Genomic DNA, 16,947 nt, shown 5'->3' on the forward strand with positions numbered 1-16,947 from the left:
CTTGAAGGAGGAGAACCCATCTGATCAGCCTCGGCTTTGCGTCCTTCTTTATCATTAGATATTTTATCGTCGAGTGATCAGTATGGATGAGCACTTTTATTCCCAGCAGATATGCTTTGAACTTTTCTAACGCAAATATTACCGCAAGTAGCTCTTTTTCTGTGGTGGTGTAATTAGTCTGAGTAGGGTTTAAAGTCTTACTTGCATATGCGATGGGATGCAACATTGTTTTTCTCTTCTGTGCTAGTACTGCTCCCATCACATACCCGCTTGCATCGCACATTATTTCAAAAGGAAGTGTCCAATCTTGAGTGATCAAAACGGGTGCAGTCGTCAATACGTTCTTTAAAATCATGAATGCGCTGCGGCAATTATCATCAAAGTCAAACTTCCTATCAGCTTCCAACAACGCACTCAGTGGTCGTGCTATTTTTTGAGAAATCCTTGACAAAACGTCTGTAGAATCCGGCATGCCCCAAGAAACTCCTTACAGCCTTTACATTTGTTGGAGGTGAGAGTTTTTCAATTGCGTCTATTTTTTCTTTATCCACCTCCAACTCGTCTCGAGATATCTTGTGCCCCAGCACAATGCCCTTCTTCACCATAAAATGGCATTTTTCCCCGTTGAGAACGAGATTCGTCTCCTCACATCTTTTCAATATCTTTTCCAGGTTGGCCAGACAGACTTCGTAATTGTGCCCATAAACAGAGAAGTCGTCCATGAAGATTTCAACAGAGTCCTCAAGATATTCTGAAAAGATGGCCATCATGCACCTTTGGAACGTGTTCGGCACATTGCAGAGGCCGAACGGCATGCGGCGAAAAGCAAAAGTCCCATATGGACAGGTGAATGTGGTCTTGTCCTGATCTTCTAGAGCAATCATAATCTGATTATAGTCGACATACCCATCCAAAAAGCAGTAAAAGTCATTTTTGGCTAGACGATCTACCATTTGGTCGATGAACGTTAGAGGGAAATGATCTTTCTTCGTTGCCGCATTCAGCTTGCGGTAGTCCATGCAAATACGCCACCCAATGACGGTTCTTTGCAGTATCAACTCATTATCTCGTTGGGGACTACCGTCATGCCGCCTTTTTTCACCACGCACTGCACGGGGCTGAGCCACGTGTTGTCTGCTATTGGATAAATAATGCCCACATCTAACTACTTAATGATCTCCTTTTTAACGACCTCTTTCATTGCAGGGTTGAGTCTGCTATGATGTTTGATCGATGCCTTGTGGTTTTCTTCGAGACGAATGCGGTGCATACAGTGTGTCGGGCTAATTCCTCGAATGTTTGTGAGAGTCCAGCTAATTGCTCGTACATGTTTTCTTAGAATGCTCAACAACGCATTCTCCTGGTCTTCATTAAGCTCAGAGGAAATAATGACTTGCAGCTTTTTATTCTCCACCAAAAATGCATACTTTAGGTGATTCGGCAGGGTCTTCAACTCTATTATTGGTGGTTCTTTCAAGGACGATTGCATTGTTTTTCTTTCTTCATTTTTCGTTGGCTTTTCTTCTTGGGTTGCGATCATCTCTTCTTTCTTGTTTTTTTTTCTATGATCACATTACATGTCGCAATGGATGCGCTTGCATCCTCATCTTCATTCTCATTGTCAGGTTTCTCTTCTTCATTCAAACTCTGGTCGTCATCAGATTCATTCAGGTCTTTGTCGTCAGGAAACTTCATGGCACGGATGATGTTGAACTTGAGCTTCTATCCATTTATGCTCAAAGTGATCTCTCCTTTGTGCACGTCAATCTGGGCACGACCTATTGATATGAATGGTTGCCCCAGGATGATGGGCACATCTTTGTCGGCTCCGTAATCCAAGATGATGAAGTCGGCTGGTAAGATAAATTTGTCGATAGTCATTAGCACATTCTTCACCTTCCGCTCTGGATGCACCATCGTGGGCGCAAGTTGCCTCACATTCAGTTGCTTAAAGATCGATAGAGGCATCAAGTTGATGCTTGCTCCAAGGTCACATAATGCTTGCCCGATATACAGTCCTCCAATGGAGAAAGGTATAGTAAAGCTCCCAGGATCGCTCATCTTTGGTAGAATTATTGATTTCGAGCTCTGCATTAAAGCCACCGTGGCAAACTTACCAGTGCCCCTCTTCTTGGTTACCATATTCTTTAGAAACTTTGCATATACAGGCATCTCCTCAATCGCTTCACTGAACGGAATATTAATATGCAATTGTTTTAACATAGTCAAGAAGCGTTGGTACTATACCTCGTCATTCTTTTTCTTTCTGAGTCTCTACGAGAAAGGTGGTAACTGTACTCTCACGATCCTCTTTTCTATTGGCTTTGAGGTGGACGCAACTTCTGGCTCTATCACTTCTTTTTCTCCTTCTTCTTCGTGGGTCACCACAATTTTAGGTTCCAACACAATGGGAGTAGTCCGGCTAGGTTCCTTCCTTTCTCCCTCCACAGTTTTTCCACTCCGCAATGTCACGACTTGACATTGCTCTTTACCTGATCCCCCGGGTTGCGTGAGAGTTCTGTTAAACTCGGCAGAGCCCCTTGTGGCCTGTTCTTTAGCTCTCTCGCAATTTGGCCCATTTGTAACTCCAAGTTGCGGACGGACGTTGCCTGGTTTTGAAGCACAGTTTCATTTTTTCTCGATATACTGCTTCAACAAACTTTCCAAGGAGGAAGATTTCTCGAACTACTTGCTTGACTGCTCGTCTGACCGTTACTTTGCGGGAAGAATCCAGGTGGCCCTTCTTTTTGCGCCACGGATTACAAATTTTGCTGCTGATTCTTCCACGCAAAGTTGGGGTAGTTTCTCCACCCAGGGTTTTAGGTATTAGAAACTAAATTATTTTTCACAAAGTAAATAGACTGTGGGTTCTGTGGGCATTCTTCCATTGCGTGTCTGTCACCGTAAGTTTCACACCTTGTGGTGTTCTGATTAATTGCTATTACTTGCCCATTTTGCGATGTTGAGTTGTTGATCGCTATTCCTTGAATTAGGTTCATCATTGCGGTCATCTGATTCTGTAGTGAAGTAATAGCACCATTACTTGCGTTCTTATCCTTTCTTCTCAATCTCTGATCGCTCTCTCTCTAATCATCGTGATTTTTAGATATGCGATCCAAGATGTTCTTAGCCTCGTCATACGTTTTGTTTAGCAGACCACCAGCGGCTGCCGCATTGGCAGCGGTCTGCAAAGCGGGATTTAAATAGTGATAAAAGATTTTACATTTGAAGGCAGTCTGGTAATCCGTTGTGTAGACAATCCCTAACCAACCTCTTAAACCTCGCCCAGGCATCATTGAGCGATTCGTCTATGTCTTGTTCAAAATTGGTTATTAGTTTCCTTCGTCTAGCATTCTCAGTAGGTGGGAAATATTTCTTCATAAACTTCTCTACGACCTGTTTCCATGAAGTGATCTCTCCCGGCTCGAAGGAATATGCCCATTTTCTTGCCTGATCACACAGAGAAAATGGAAATAGATTTAGTCGAACTTCTTCGGTAGAGATGTTCGGGAACACAAAAGTATTGCAGATTTCTAAAAGCTACAGAGGTGTGCAGTGTTCTCCTCCATTGCCCAGACGTCCGAATTGTCCTGCAGTCTGGATCATCTGCAGTATCATCGGTTTCCATCGAGGGTAGGCCTTATGATTCCTGGAGAGAAATCGTAGAGGTTTGGCAATGCATAGTCCCTAATGGCCCTATTACAATCGTTTGCTAGTAGGATTGGATTCGCCATGACGTTGTTTTCATTTGGTGCTCTGTTTCAGGCTGCTTCGCCATATCTTCTTTATTGGGCTGTTGTGGTGGGCAGTTATTTCTTAGACTTCGTCTAAACGACCTCTCAATCTCCGGGTCGTAATTCGCTAGAGATTGAGAGCTGCAAAGAAATTAGAAAAATTACCGTTAGCACACTGATTTGCCGAAGTCCCCAGCAACGACGCCAAAAACTTGATGCGTTATTTTATAAGGTGAAAATATGGAATGAAATGCGATGATGGAATTGCGTTGAGCAACAATTTTTCTCAGTGGAATCCAAGTATAAACCCCACTAAGTTTCCTGGTAAGTCCAGGGTCGACTCAGGGACTTTTGAAAACAATTTGCGATGATAATTTTTCACGATGACTTTGCAGTAACCGGTAACTCAAATAGTGGTTTGGTGTTGTTAGTTGCGGTAATGAAATAAATAAATGCGGCAGATTTGAGAAAAGTTTGATTATGCGATAGATGCACTGAGTATGCGGATGAATGGGTTGAGAAGATCTTTAACTAGCGTTACCTTAGAATGCGTCAGACTATGCGATCATGCTACACTCATGCAACAGCAAATCATTTTCCAATGCAATTGCAGTGCTCCTAAGTCTAGGACGCATGTATTGAATGAAAAAGTGTCCATAGAGCTTATTCCTAAGTCTCTACTCTTTTCCTATGCGATGATGCAAGATGCACACAAAGACAAGGTGACCGCACACAATCATATCCTATCTCTAGGATGCATGCGATGCGTTAATACCAAACAGTGCTTATTCCTAAGCTCCTATCTCTTGATTATGCATTCTAATCTGACTCTCCCGAGCCTAGATTCTAACCTGACTTTTCCAAGCCTAGATCCTGTCCTTAGACTACTCTCCTGAGTATCTCTAATGGAGGAATGAAGCATACATAATACAAGATAATCGCATAGAATGAAGATCCCCAGTTATGCTAGCTAAGTGCTTCTCAACCCATTCAATAGATTTAGCTACTCATGCATAATAAACAGAGAGTGAACAGATATAGAGAAGTAAATTTCATTTCTATAAATGAGTTTGAGTACAAAATAACAATGGAAGATAAGGATAGAGAGCCTGGTAGCAATCTCTTACTTCCCAAGGCCTTTACACTGTCAACTCAATTCGGTTCAAAAGATATCCCTACTTCCGCAGAAGCTAGCCCTCTCTCTAATCTTGAAGCTTCCGGAACTCTCTCAAGTTCACCGGAACGATCTATCGACACAATCTCCTTCTTTCGCTTCTGCCTTAAAATAAAAGAAAATCTAAGAACAAGGCTAAATTATGAACAAAAACTTGCTGAACTAGCTGAACCACCTGAACCTTTTTTCTGAATGATGCCTTCAATATTTATAGAGCTTTGGGATGAAATGTGGCTTCTCTCTTATGATTCCATAAATAGGATGACTTTAATTCTCTGACTGATGCGCCAAATATTTGTCACCAAAAAACTGAGTGTACTTGTTAACGTTAGCGGCTTGTCAACTTAATTCGGATTCGACCGTCATCAGCTTTGTATCCCATTGTGATTAATTATGCCTTTCACCCAGATGTGCCCACCAAGTTGTGCCGGCTCTATGCGACAATTCTTCTTGAGCATATGTTTGCGAGCACAAATCACCGCAAAGCCTTGCGATATTACTGCACTCGACCAGTGATTCCTTGTGATCGCGTTTTCCACCTTGCGTCAATACATAGTCTGCATAAAAATACAAAAATTAACCGTTTCTATGTGATGAACGCATGCAACCGCAATGTTATGAACTTAATGCTTTTTGGACGCGATCTATCATATTTTATCAATACAAACCTTCATTGTTTAATAACTTAGCACTGTAATAACGTACATTTATGCTCGTTATCACTGGCCAAGACCCTTTCTTTGATTGCATCATCGTCCATCGCCTAGCGTCACAGGTGACCCTTCTAACTCTCTCTCCCCTGTTGAACTTTATCTCTAACCCACGAAAAAATAGATGCACTGCCTGACCTTCTGATCTTTCTTTCTCTCTCTCTCACTCTCACCAATCTACAACACATATGCCAGATCTAGCCGTTGGAATCCGTCGCTTCTCGCTAGAGTTTGTTGGGTAAGATTTTGGAAGTTTTTATGATTTTTCTTGTTGATTCTTGAATACCCCTTGCTTGTTTCTCTCGACCACGCATCTGACGGAAAAACAGCTCCATCTTGTTGGATCTGACCGTTGTGTAGCTCATGTTTGTAGATTGATTTTGTCCATGCCTGAAGTTCATGTTCATTAACCAATCTTGTTCTGTTTGCTCTTATTCTAATCCTTTTATGTTCTTTTCGAGTTTATTTTCTTTGATTGTTCGTGGATTTGCGGTGGGAATTTAATCCTCTTTCTGCTCTGTTTGATGAATTTAGGACTGTTTGTGGTTCTTGTGGAGGAATTTAGAGGTTATCAATTTGAAGCCATTGATCCATTTGTTGCTTTTGAAGCAAACAAAGTTTGAAGTTGGATTTGGTGTAGTTAATGTTAATGATAAGAGGATAGAAAATTTGGGTGATTTAGTTGGCTCTAAGAGGGGTTTTGTTTATTGTTTGTTTCTTTGCTGGGTTTTGTGCACTTTGCTTTTTGTTTCAGTTGCCTTTCTTCAGCTCTTCGGTGTTTATGTTCTTGGTTTTGGGAGAATACATCTGTTGTGTTTTTGTTTGCACTTTACCAATTGAAGCAAAGAAAATTTCCATCTAAATGTTCTCTGAAAAAATCCTTGTTTTGTTGTATAGGACTTTAAATCAAGCAAGTATGCACAAAGTATTACAATTTTTGAAGTTTTGGATTTATATTTTGAAGTTATTTTTTTTCAACTCTTTCAAATCGTGATATTTATCATATTTTTCTCAACTATGTTGTTAATGGTTGTCATACTAAAAATTTCTCAGGATTCTGGTGGAAGGTCGAGTTTTGACAGTGGAGCGAGCTAGTACCTATGACAGAGGAGCAACATCTCAAACTTTACTTGGAAAGTATCGCCTTGGGCAGGATCCTCAAGAATGACTGTTTGTGCAATTAGTTTCCGCCCCTGTATTGATATAAACAAGGTATTTGATCTTTTGTTTGGCTACATTCCTCAACTATGAGAAATTTATTGTGTTATGACTTTTCGAATTGTGAAACTAGTGGCATTTGTAAGTTAAACAACTTATTTAAGTATCAAATATAATGATCAACGAGACTTCTACTTCCTTGGTTAAATTTAGAAAATGTTTTGTTCCTCAGGTTGTAATCTGATTTTTCGAGAAATAATTTTATAAGGAGAAAGTGAAACAAATTGTTGGATCAACTCTTCGAGATTCAGAGCAGGATGGATCAACACTTCTCACCAATTTTGAGTCAGATGTATAAACAAGATGGGCTTACAGGCGGTCATGCCATCATGCTTGGAACAGATCTTTTGAGTATAGTTGCTGCCCTCGAAGCATTGCATGCCTATCCTGGTTTGTTCCTTTTTATTCTCTGTTTTTGTTTACCTTATCATGCTTAGTTCAACTATATTAATGATATTAGCTCATCTTGGGCAGTCATTGTTAGTCCTATTTATTTCTACTGTCATTTGGATTTTGTATCTACTTTTGGATATCTATAAATTTGTTCAACTTGGCATCTGAGTGAACATCAATATTTGTTTATGCTCTATTAAATTTCTTTTGGATATTGGTAATTTCCTTGAATTCTTGTAGTCGTGGTAGTTTTTTAGGATATTTTTGTGCTCATAGATTTAAAAATTTTCAGAACGTTCGTCAACATAATCTAATGCAAGAGGTGATGAAAAATGTAGGTGGCTTACAGGTTGGGGGTGTGGGATAAATTCAGAAAATGCTTCTAGTTATATTGAAGAAGAAGTTAGCCATGCCATTGTTATTTCAATAAGTTCTTTCCTTTTATCTATTTACGATGATATTGCTTAATGTATTGCCTGAAATGGAGGTAGTGTAACATGAATTTTGTAACACTGAATTTTGTTGAGTTATTGTAGTACTAGAATATAGAAGATAATAAAGATTTCATTTGGTCTTCAGTGAACTATTTTCGAACGGCCCACAATGGCTTTAAATGTTGTATGTTTCTTGGTTCTGTCGCAGTATGTGTTCAACAATGGACAAATGGATCTTACAAGACTTAAAGATCTTGTTCGCATTGTTGGAAAATAGAGGCTTGTGCTGTATCTTACTTCTTTTTGTATTATTGTTGCTAAGTTTAGAAGCTGTCATGATTGATTAACATCCTAAGTTATTGTTAACCCTTTAGATGTAAAAAATCACCCAAAGTCATCTAAATTGAAATGAACAAAACATCTTGCAGCTTGGAGCTTCACTAACATTTGTCTATGCTCATGCATTGATTAACATTTAGTTTCAATTTAGGAAGGTAAAATGCAATTGTGAGAGATAGATGGCAGAAGTTTAGTGATGTATTTCTGTGTTGTATTTGCTTTTAGTTACATACAATTTGAATCTAGTTCGTCTTTGGAATCTTGTTTGGATAATCTAGGATTAACTACCATCATGTCAAAAATTGACCCTCGATAGCATCTTTTAGTTGGAGATATTTTTTGTGGTTTCATTTGATTGAAGTCTTGTATCCATTAGTGTGCTTTTTAGATGCTTGAAGTTTTGGTGTTGTTTTAGGGGACTTTTTACTTTTTAGTTATATGGATAATGTAAAACTTTTTAGTTGGATATGCTAATTTCCTCCTTTCCTCTTTTATATGCTTATGCTTATGTTTTGGCATATTTTGGATTTTTATTATGTGATTTAAGCTTCTGTGTGGTTCCCTTGAAGACTTTGCAAATTTATTCTCGGTCTTCTTTGCAAATTCCCATGAAGACTCGAAATCAAAGATTTGAGAATTTATGTACATACGTATATGTGTGCAAAAATGTAATTGTTTAAATGTTGGTTGTTTAAATGATATCTCGACCTTCTATTTGGTTGTTTAAATGTTATCTTTTCATAGCTCCCTAGCTTGAATTTCATAATTTCTTTTGTGTGGGGTAGTTGAATTCTTATTATATGTTGTTTGCCTATTTTTCTCTGCTTGCAGGAAGTAATGCTTTCGATTTGGATCAAATCTGTGGTGGATGGTGGAGAGAACATAGCGAAGGAGCAATTGAAAAACTATTTGGAAAACTCTATATAATGCAACAAGTGTGTGTGCGCACTTTCGTTTTTATTTTTTATATTTTTATTTTGTGCGGGGGGGGGGGGGGGGGGGGGGGGGATGTTTACAAGTTTTAGTTTGTATTTTTATAGTTTAAAAGTAAGTTTTCACTCTTTTTTGATACCACCAATAAAAGTTGTTTGGATCTAAACAAAATTTAAATTTTGCTATGTAACCCTTATGAGTTTTGGTAATTTGTTGATTACCTTAGTTTTAGAGTTAAATTATCATCCAATTCCTCTTTTGTGACTTATTATTATGGATTTGTGAAAGCAATTAAGAATTTATTTTGTGCATGGACAGGTTGATTACCTTGGTTTTAGGGACATATCATTTTCAACTTTTTGACTGGCATTAAAAATGGATTTGACAATAATTATATTGAATACACGGACAATAATTGAAAAAAACGGACATGGTATTTACAAAAAAAGGACAATAATTGAAAAAATGGACAATGATTCTGGGATTTAATGTCGGTTTAAAACTGACATTAAAGGGCTTTAATGTCGGTTCGCAACCGACATTAAAGATAGTGTTATTAAAGCTCTTTAATGTCGGTTGTTTTTAATGTCGGTTTTAAACTGACATTGTACACCCTTTTCAATATCGGTTTAAAACCGACATTAAATACAACCGACGTTAAAGGGCTTTAATAACACTATCTTTAAAGTCGGTTGTCAACCGACATTTAAAGCCCATAATTCTTGTATTGTTGGTTCGAATAGTGTTATAAAAGGTCTTTAACATCGGTTGTCTTTAATGTCAATTTTAAATCGACATTATATATGACCAAGATTTCAATGTCAGTTATCTTAAATTTCAGTTTTCAACCAACATTTAATTATCTTAAATTTTAGTTTTAAAGCCCATAATACTTTTTGTTAATAATTGTCCGATATTAAATTTCTATCATTGTTTTGTCATTGAAAAAATAAAATAAAAATATATATTTATTGCTTTGCACAATAATATTTCTCTTTTATTTGTACATACCAAAAATAAAATCTTAATTGCTTTCACAAACTCCCAATAAGTCACAAAAGAAAAATGGATGATAATCTAAATCTTAAACATGTATAGCTTAGATGCTTGGTTTTTTCACATTCGTTGTTGAATATGTTGCTTTCAATATATTCGATGGAATGTCTACCCAAGATCTATAAGAGGCAATTGTAGTTGTGTGTTTGATGACTATCCCAGGATGCATTAATTACTAGCTTTGGAGAAATTTTTATTAATTGAGTAAACTATCTTAACAATTAATCAACGCAATTGAATCCTAGAATCTAATGCACATGTTTTCTATTCTATATGGTCGCTATCGAACCCAATAGAAGTAGGAGTATGTAGGTTGATTAGGGTTTGGCCTATCCAACCTTAATCGATGATTAGGATGCTATCTCGACTAGGTTATTGCTAGTTGTCGGCCTTTGTAGAGGCTAGCTTAATCGAGTTGAGCGAGTAGTTGCGAGCATAATCTGATTGTCAATAAACTTTTAGAATTCGATGATAGGAATTGCATTGAACATCGAACTTGAATTAGAAGCAAGATCATTCCTTACTTGTTTACATTCATCTTCTATCTTTTGATTTCTAGTACTTTTTGTTCAATTTTCTCAACCCCCATTTTATTGCTTTAATAATCATGGTTAGTTAAGAAAAGATAAGAATTAAAACATTCCCTGTGGATCGATCTCTTACTTCTACTTTAATTACGAATTAGTTAGGTTGTTGTTCGAGCTTTATAATTCGAGTTAGGTAGAACTAACGACACTTACTTAGCAACCGAACACCTATACTATATACCGTTTTGGCTATATACTCAAACTTAATCTACTTTTATGTCTCCACATATAGTTCAAGTATTCATGATATAAACAAGGGTTCTTTAGTTTATTGGATTTAGGGTTAAAAATGTGCTATTCACATATTCACATACTCAATACAACTTTATTGTAAAATATAATATGTTTAATATTTACAAACCACGAGTTTTAAGACATAAAACCCAACAGGTTGGTGTTCAAACTCACTTAATGTTGCATATGTAGAGTCATTAGGAAGTGGGTATTTCAAATCCGATGTCGAAACTTAAAGAGTAAGTGTTAAAACGCGCCGAATAGGAAAAAACGCTACTGTTGTCGTCGTCAGAGTAGCACCATCATCGTATTGTTTGCATTCGTTGTAGCAAAACACTACTGTTGTACTATTCGCATTTACTGGAGAAGCACAATCGTTGTTGCTCGCTTGTGGTTTCTATACCACCATTGATCATTGCAGGGTCATGGGTGTGTTTGTCTGACTATAGCAACATGCAAAGGGGAAGGGTTTAGTGGGGGTAACATGAGGCAGGAAAAGAGAGAAGGAAAAGGGAAAGGGAGTGTGAGACTTTATTTTCTAAAAAACAAAACCTAAATTAAAAAAGAAATAAATTTGAGAGAGAAATGAAAATGAGGGTAGGATGGAAACAAAAAATCAGGATTAAAAAATTGTCTTGGGATTCAAAAATTAGGGTCACCTACAATGTCAGTTTTAAACCGACATTATAAGTATGTCTATAATGTTAGTTTAAAACCGACATTGATCCTTATTTTTTTTTTTCAAGAAAACGATATTGTTCATCCGTTTTTAGTTTTTCCAACCGAAATCAAAGTCTAGATTTTTTGTATGTCAAGACAAGACAAGATATGTTGGGTCAAGAGAGGAGAGTTGGGCCTTTGAGCCAACCTCTCGCTTGGCCCACGGGGTGTGAGTTGAGCCTTTGGACCCAACTTTTGCAAAGGGCGTGCTCTCCAAAAAAACTCAATAATATCCAATTCGGTTATGAGATAACTGGATTTATATAGGTAACAAAGGTAGACCTAGGTCATCCCTTCTAAAAATTTATAATTATAGCTCTACATGAGATAACTTGAATCCTCCCTTTAAAGCTCTCTAACTTTCACATTCTTTCACTCTTTGACTTAAGCATTGGAGTGTTGTGGCAAGTATCACACGATGTGTAGGTTTTTTTCTTTTGCAAATCACGTTCATTCCCCTTTAAACAAATTCACAGCTAGTGTCACATGAAAGTCAGATGCGTTTTCATTATCTAGATTTTGTCATTAACCATTTGTTTTACACTTCATACTTTTTCGAATTACAATAATTGTACGTTATAGTTATAAAATTGTTGCAATTAGACATTAACACTATTGAAGTTAAAGCAAGAGTGTGATTGAAAAGATTCTCATTATTCAAAAGGATAATCGTTCAAATGTTTTCCTTTAAACTTAATAAATTAGCTAAGTCGAATTGAGTAGGATTAGTGAATGCGTTATTTCATCGATTAACACAAGTTATAACAAGATTTGGAAGTTGAAACGATTTACATGAAGAAAATCATGGCCATAAACACTACTTATAACTTATAAACATGAATAACAATAAAAACTAGAATTCCCTCTCCTTTTTAAGAATTATTACATTTTCACTTTGAAAAGTAGTCTTCGGTCCTCCCCTTGAACCCGATTTGTCCGAAAGTAAGCGTAATGAAGAGACCCAAGTGCCACGTAATCAGCCACAACCTGAATTACACACCATTTATTTAGACCAATCATTCCAATCAAAATACCATTTTGGTTCAACTTTTTTTTTTGAAGATTCGTTGAATTTTAGTCCCCACTCTCAATAAATTTGAAATAAGTTAAATTTTACTAAAATTGATTAAATATCAATAATAATTTTCAGGTAAGAAAATATAAATATGTTTTCAAATTTTATAGTTAAAATGGTAATAGATAATAAAAAAATGTTTAAAAAATCAACAATAAACTAGTCGTGGTGACTAAATCTCATATTTATTGAAAAATACACCAATTAAAATTAAACATTTGAAAATACTAATAAAATCGAACAAACTTTAAAGGATAGGATGATATTTTAACTTTAAATCATTTTTAATTCTAAAAAAATCACTACTTCGTCTAGTAACTATTTGATTTTTTTTTTTCTTTTTTGAAAATTATGTTTGTTTTCTCACCATTCCTTATTCATGGTTTCCATCTTTCCTAGGTAACCATTTGAATTTTTGCCTAGATTCTACCGACAACATTTTTTTTAAATAATTACAACCTCATTTGATAACAATGTTATTTTTAGTTTTCTATTTCATAAACTTATCTTTGATTTCTTCTATATTCCACACTTTTTGCTTTCACATTTCTTCCTGAAACGATTGAATTCTTACTCAAATTCTAAAAATAAAAACAATTTTTTGATAACTATCTTTTCTTTTTCAAAATTTTGTTTAGTTTTCGAAAACATTGGAGAAAGATGATGATGATGATGATGATAATAATAATAAAACTTAGTGGTAAAAGTAGTGTTTATACTTAATTGTCAAAAAATCAAATGATTACTAAACATAACCTACTTCGTATAGATTTTGTTGAGTTTTAAAAATCTTATCACCTCGATTATAAAACTTAGAAACCAATAGGTGAAAATGTTTTTTTTTTTTTAATTATCCAAGAGTACAAAATATACTATTATTTTGTCTTGAATTTTCAATATATATTTGTTTCGGAGCTCCAAGTTTTCAAGTATAATGAATTAAATTTTAGTTACAAACGTGTATCATGTTATTACTACAATTTTTATACTGCTTCATGTTTCTACTACATTTTTTTAAAGTATTCATCTATTAGATCATTTTTAATAATAATATATAAAGAGTTTTAAAGAGTATAACGAGCACTAACAAAAAATAAGACTTTAATAAAGCAAAAAAAAAAAAAAAAAAATCGAGATATATAATTTTTGAGCTTTGAAGTGGGAGATTGAAAACTCCTCAATCAAACCAATAAGACCTCGTTTGATGTCATTTTATTTTTAGTTCTCTTTTTCAAGTTTATATTTGTTGCTTTTCTATAAGTATTTTAATTCTTAATTTTTAAAAAAAAAAAAAAAAACAAAAAACAAAACAAAACACTTTGTTTGAGAGAATATGGATAAAAGATGGTTAAATTTAAATGTAAAATTAGATTTTACAAGCTTAATTTCATAAAATAAAAAATGAAATGAGTATAAACGACATAAATACTTGAATTGTTTTCAAATATACAAAAGATGAGCAGATAGAAAGTGACACTTTACTCTATTTAAAAATTTTATCAACAATTCTATCATTTAGAATAATTATCTTAAATACTATTTTAGTTTTAAGTTAATAATACTAATACTAATCATAAATTAATAATACTATTTTAGTATAGACAATTTATCATACTACCTCATTCATTACTTGTTATAAAAGTAACATTTAAGAATGAATTGTTTTTAAATCTAGAAAAATAAATCAAAATATTTACAAAATATAACAAAATTTTAGAACTATCAACGATAGATGCTTATAGACACTAATAAACTTCTATCAGTGACATTGATAGATACCGATAGACTTCTATGTGTATATCAACATCCATTATTGATAGTTTTGAAATTTTGTTATATTTTGTAAATATTTTTAACAATTTTACTATTTAAAATAATTTTCTATAAGAATTATAAGAAATTTACGAAATAAATTAATAATAAATTTTTAATGACAGATCAGGTAGTATATACTACGGGTAGTACTAGATTTTTTTCCGAAAAAGAGTCGAGGAAAATGTAATTTACCAGAACTGAGAAGTGAGAGCGGGTGGAGAAGGAAAATGCGCAAGCTCTGCTCCAATGCTCTCAAAGAAGAGCCCAGTTAAGCTCTTCCCATTGATCACGGGAATGCTCGACGGTGCAATCCACCCGATCAGTCCAAATCCGATCACATTCAGATCTCTCCGCAACCAATCTCTCTCAAAGCTTCATTCCCCCAAACAAAATCAGTATCATAACAAACAACCAATCATTTCTCGAAATGGGACTATCACTAACAACTTACCAGGTGAACCTTCCGCCGGATGCACGCGCCACGGCAAACGGATTCCTGGCAGTCACCGGCAACTTCACAAACCCTGTGAAGACAAGAAAAAGGCCCAAAATCAATTGCAGAGCAGCAGAGAGTTGGAGATGGATTGATTGGAGGTAGCAGTTCATTACCGGAGACGAGGCGGGGAGACCGGGAGGAAGGAGAGGAGAGGGAGGCGGTTCCGAGGCCGACGACGGAGGAGGAGGTAGCGAAGGCGGTGGCCATTTTGTGGGAGGATTGGTGCGGGCTAGAGCTTGGGTGGTGCGGTTGGTATGTAGAAGGGAGGGGGAAAGGGGTGGAGGCTTTGTTGGGAAATTTTTGTGGATGAGATTTCGGGGATTGTGGATTTGATTGCTGTGGATAGTGAATCAATTTCTGATGAATCAAGCTTTGACACCTAGGAATTTTTTGGATAAAGTGGGCCGTTTTCTACCAATTCAACAACTATTTTTCATCCAACAAAAACAATTATTTGTGGTGTGTGGTGGTGGGATCTTTAGATTTTCATTTTAAGAAGCAATATTTAGTTTTTAAGATTGGGGTGACACATTCGCAAGTGTATTTATGATTATTATTTACTTCCACAAATGTATGAAATCTAACGTTTTTATAACACGTCGATATATTAATAAATGAATACACTTTGTTCTTCCCATTTTCTCATCAATTATTGTGTTGGTGAAAAAAAAGTAGAGATCGAGATAAAGATTGTCATCGTGTTAGGGCTACGATAAAGATGGTCATCAGAGATGGGTCATTAATCATAAAAGCGCTTGTGAAAATGTATCTGTCTAAAAAATTACACGTATTGACGTAAGAAAAATGTTAGATTTCATACCTCTTTTGGGTAGAACTAAAATCTTTCGTAAAATTTGAATAAGACAAATAACCATTGGAGAATAGTATGGGTATTCACAGTTCGATTCTGTTCGGTTTGGGACTCAAACTGAATCGAACCGCAAATTTTTAAAATTGTATGTTCTGAAACCGAATCGAACCGAACCGAACCATATATAAGTAGTTCAGTTCGGTTCGGTTTCAATGTTTTTTTTTGTTTTTTTAACTTTTTTTTATGTATTTTCATAATTTCTAAATTATATTTGGTTCGGTTGATTTTCAAATTAGTTTCAACTTTGAAACTGAACCGAACCGAAATAATTTTGTTTGAAAATATATCAAACCGAATCGAACTACATTAATTTTGTTTCGGTTCGGTTTTAGCGGTTTCAATGAATATCCCTAGAGAATAGTGATGAGAGGAATGGCCTCTTATTTACTACCAAAATTGTTTTAGAAATATGTAAAAATTGAGATATATTGACACGAGAAGTTTTTCTTGTTCTTTAAAGATGTGCTATTAAATGTCCTAATGACATGACTCATAATATCTTTGGAGACTTTCTTCTACAATTACAAAAATTGCAAAGATTCTCATGAGGTAATGGTTATAAAAATCGTCTTCTCCTTTCTATATGAAGATAATTAATATATAATTAACTAAATAACACATATTTAATCATAAATAACTTTTATTTCCACTCACAAATAATATACTAATTTCATTATGAAATATAAAACGCAACTTCTCATCTCATTGAATTTTTCTAATTTCTTAATCCAAGAAACAACCTGCAAGTTTTCATACAAATATATTTTGAAATAGACCTTTAACTCAATATTGACATGACATTAAAAACTATATATATATATAAATTAGCATAAATTATATTAACGTTCTTTGTGATTTGAATCTCCATCTTTACTATTTAATACTAAGAAAAACCTAAATAATTTAGTTTAAAGATCAGATTTTATGTTTCTATTTAAACTTTTTATTTGGATTGCCATATTTAATAAACAAGATTTATATTTCTTTAATAAATTTGAAATCATGTATGAGATGAGAAGAAGTGGGATATGTTTGAAACACATTTCTAGTGTTTAATTTAAAAAATCATTTTGGAAGAAATTAGAGTGTTTGGTAACCAATCAAAATAGTTCTTCAAGTGTATTTTAATTAGTTTTTATCAAAAGTGTTTAAATAAAA

General features: G+C 35.0%; 1 protein-coding gene across 1 annotated transcript; it reads right to left on the minus strand.

Annotated features, from left to right (window-relative positions):
- Nucleotides 1-12,254: 12,254 nt before the first annotated feature.
- LOC120083812 (photosystem I subunit O) lies at nucleotides 12,255-15,197 on the minus strand. Its single transcript, XM_039039692.1, has 4 exons — nucleotides 15,032-15,197; nucleotides 14,874-14,946; nucleotides 14,615-14,794; nucleotides 12,255-12,519 (listed from the first exon to the last, which is right to left on the minus strand). Exons 1-4 carry the CDS (start codon nucleotides 15,123-15,125, stop codon nucleotides 12,423-12,425), a joined length of 444 nt encoding a protein of 147 aa, XP_038895620.1. The 5' UTR covers nucleotides 15,126-15,197; the 3' UTR covers nucleotides 12,255-12,422.
- Between the last annotated feature and the right edge of the window lie 1,750 nt (nucleotides 15,198-16,947).

Source organism: Benincasa hispida, chromosome 8 (assembly GCF_009727055.1).
Source record: "Benincasa hispida cultivar B227 chromosome 8, ASM972705v1, whole genome shotgun sequence".
In the NCBI taxonomy this organism is placed as follows: Eukaryota; Viridiplantae; Streptophyta; class Magnoliopsida; order Cucurbitales; family Cucurbitaceae; genus Benincasa; species Benincasa hispida.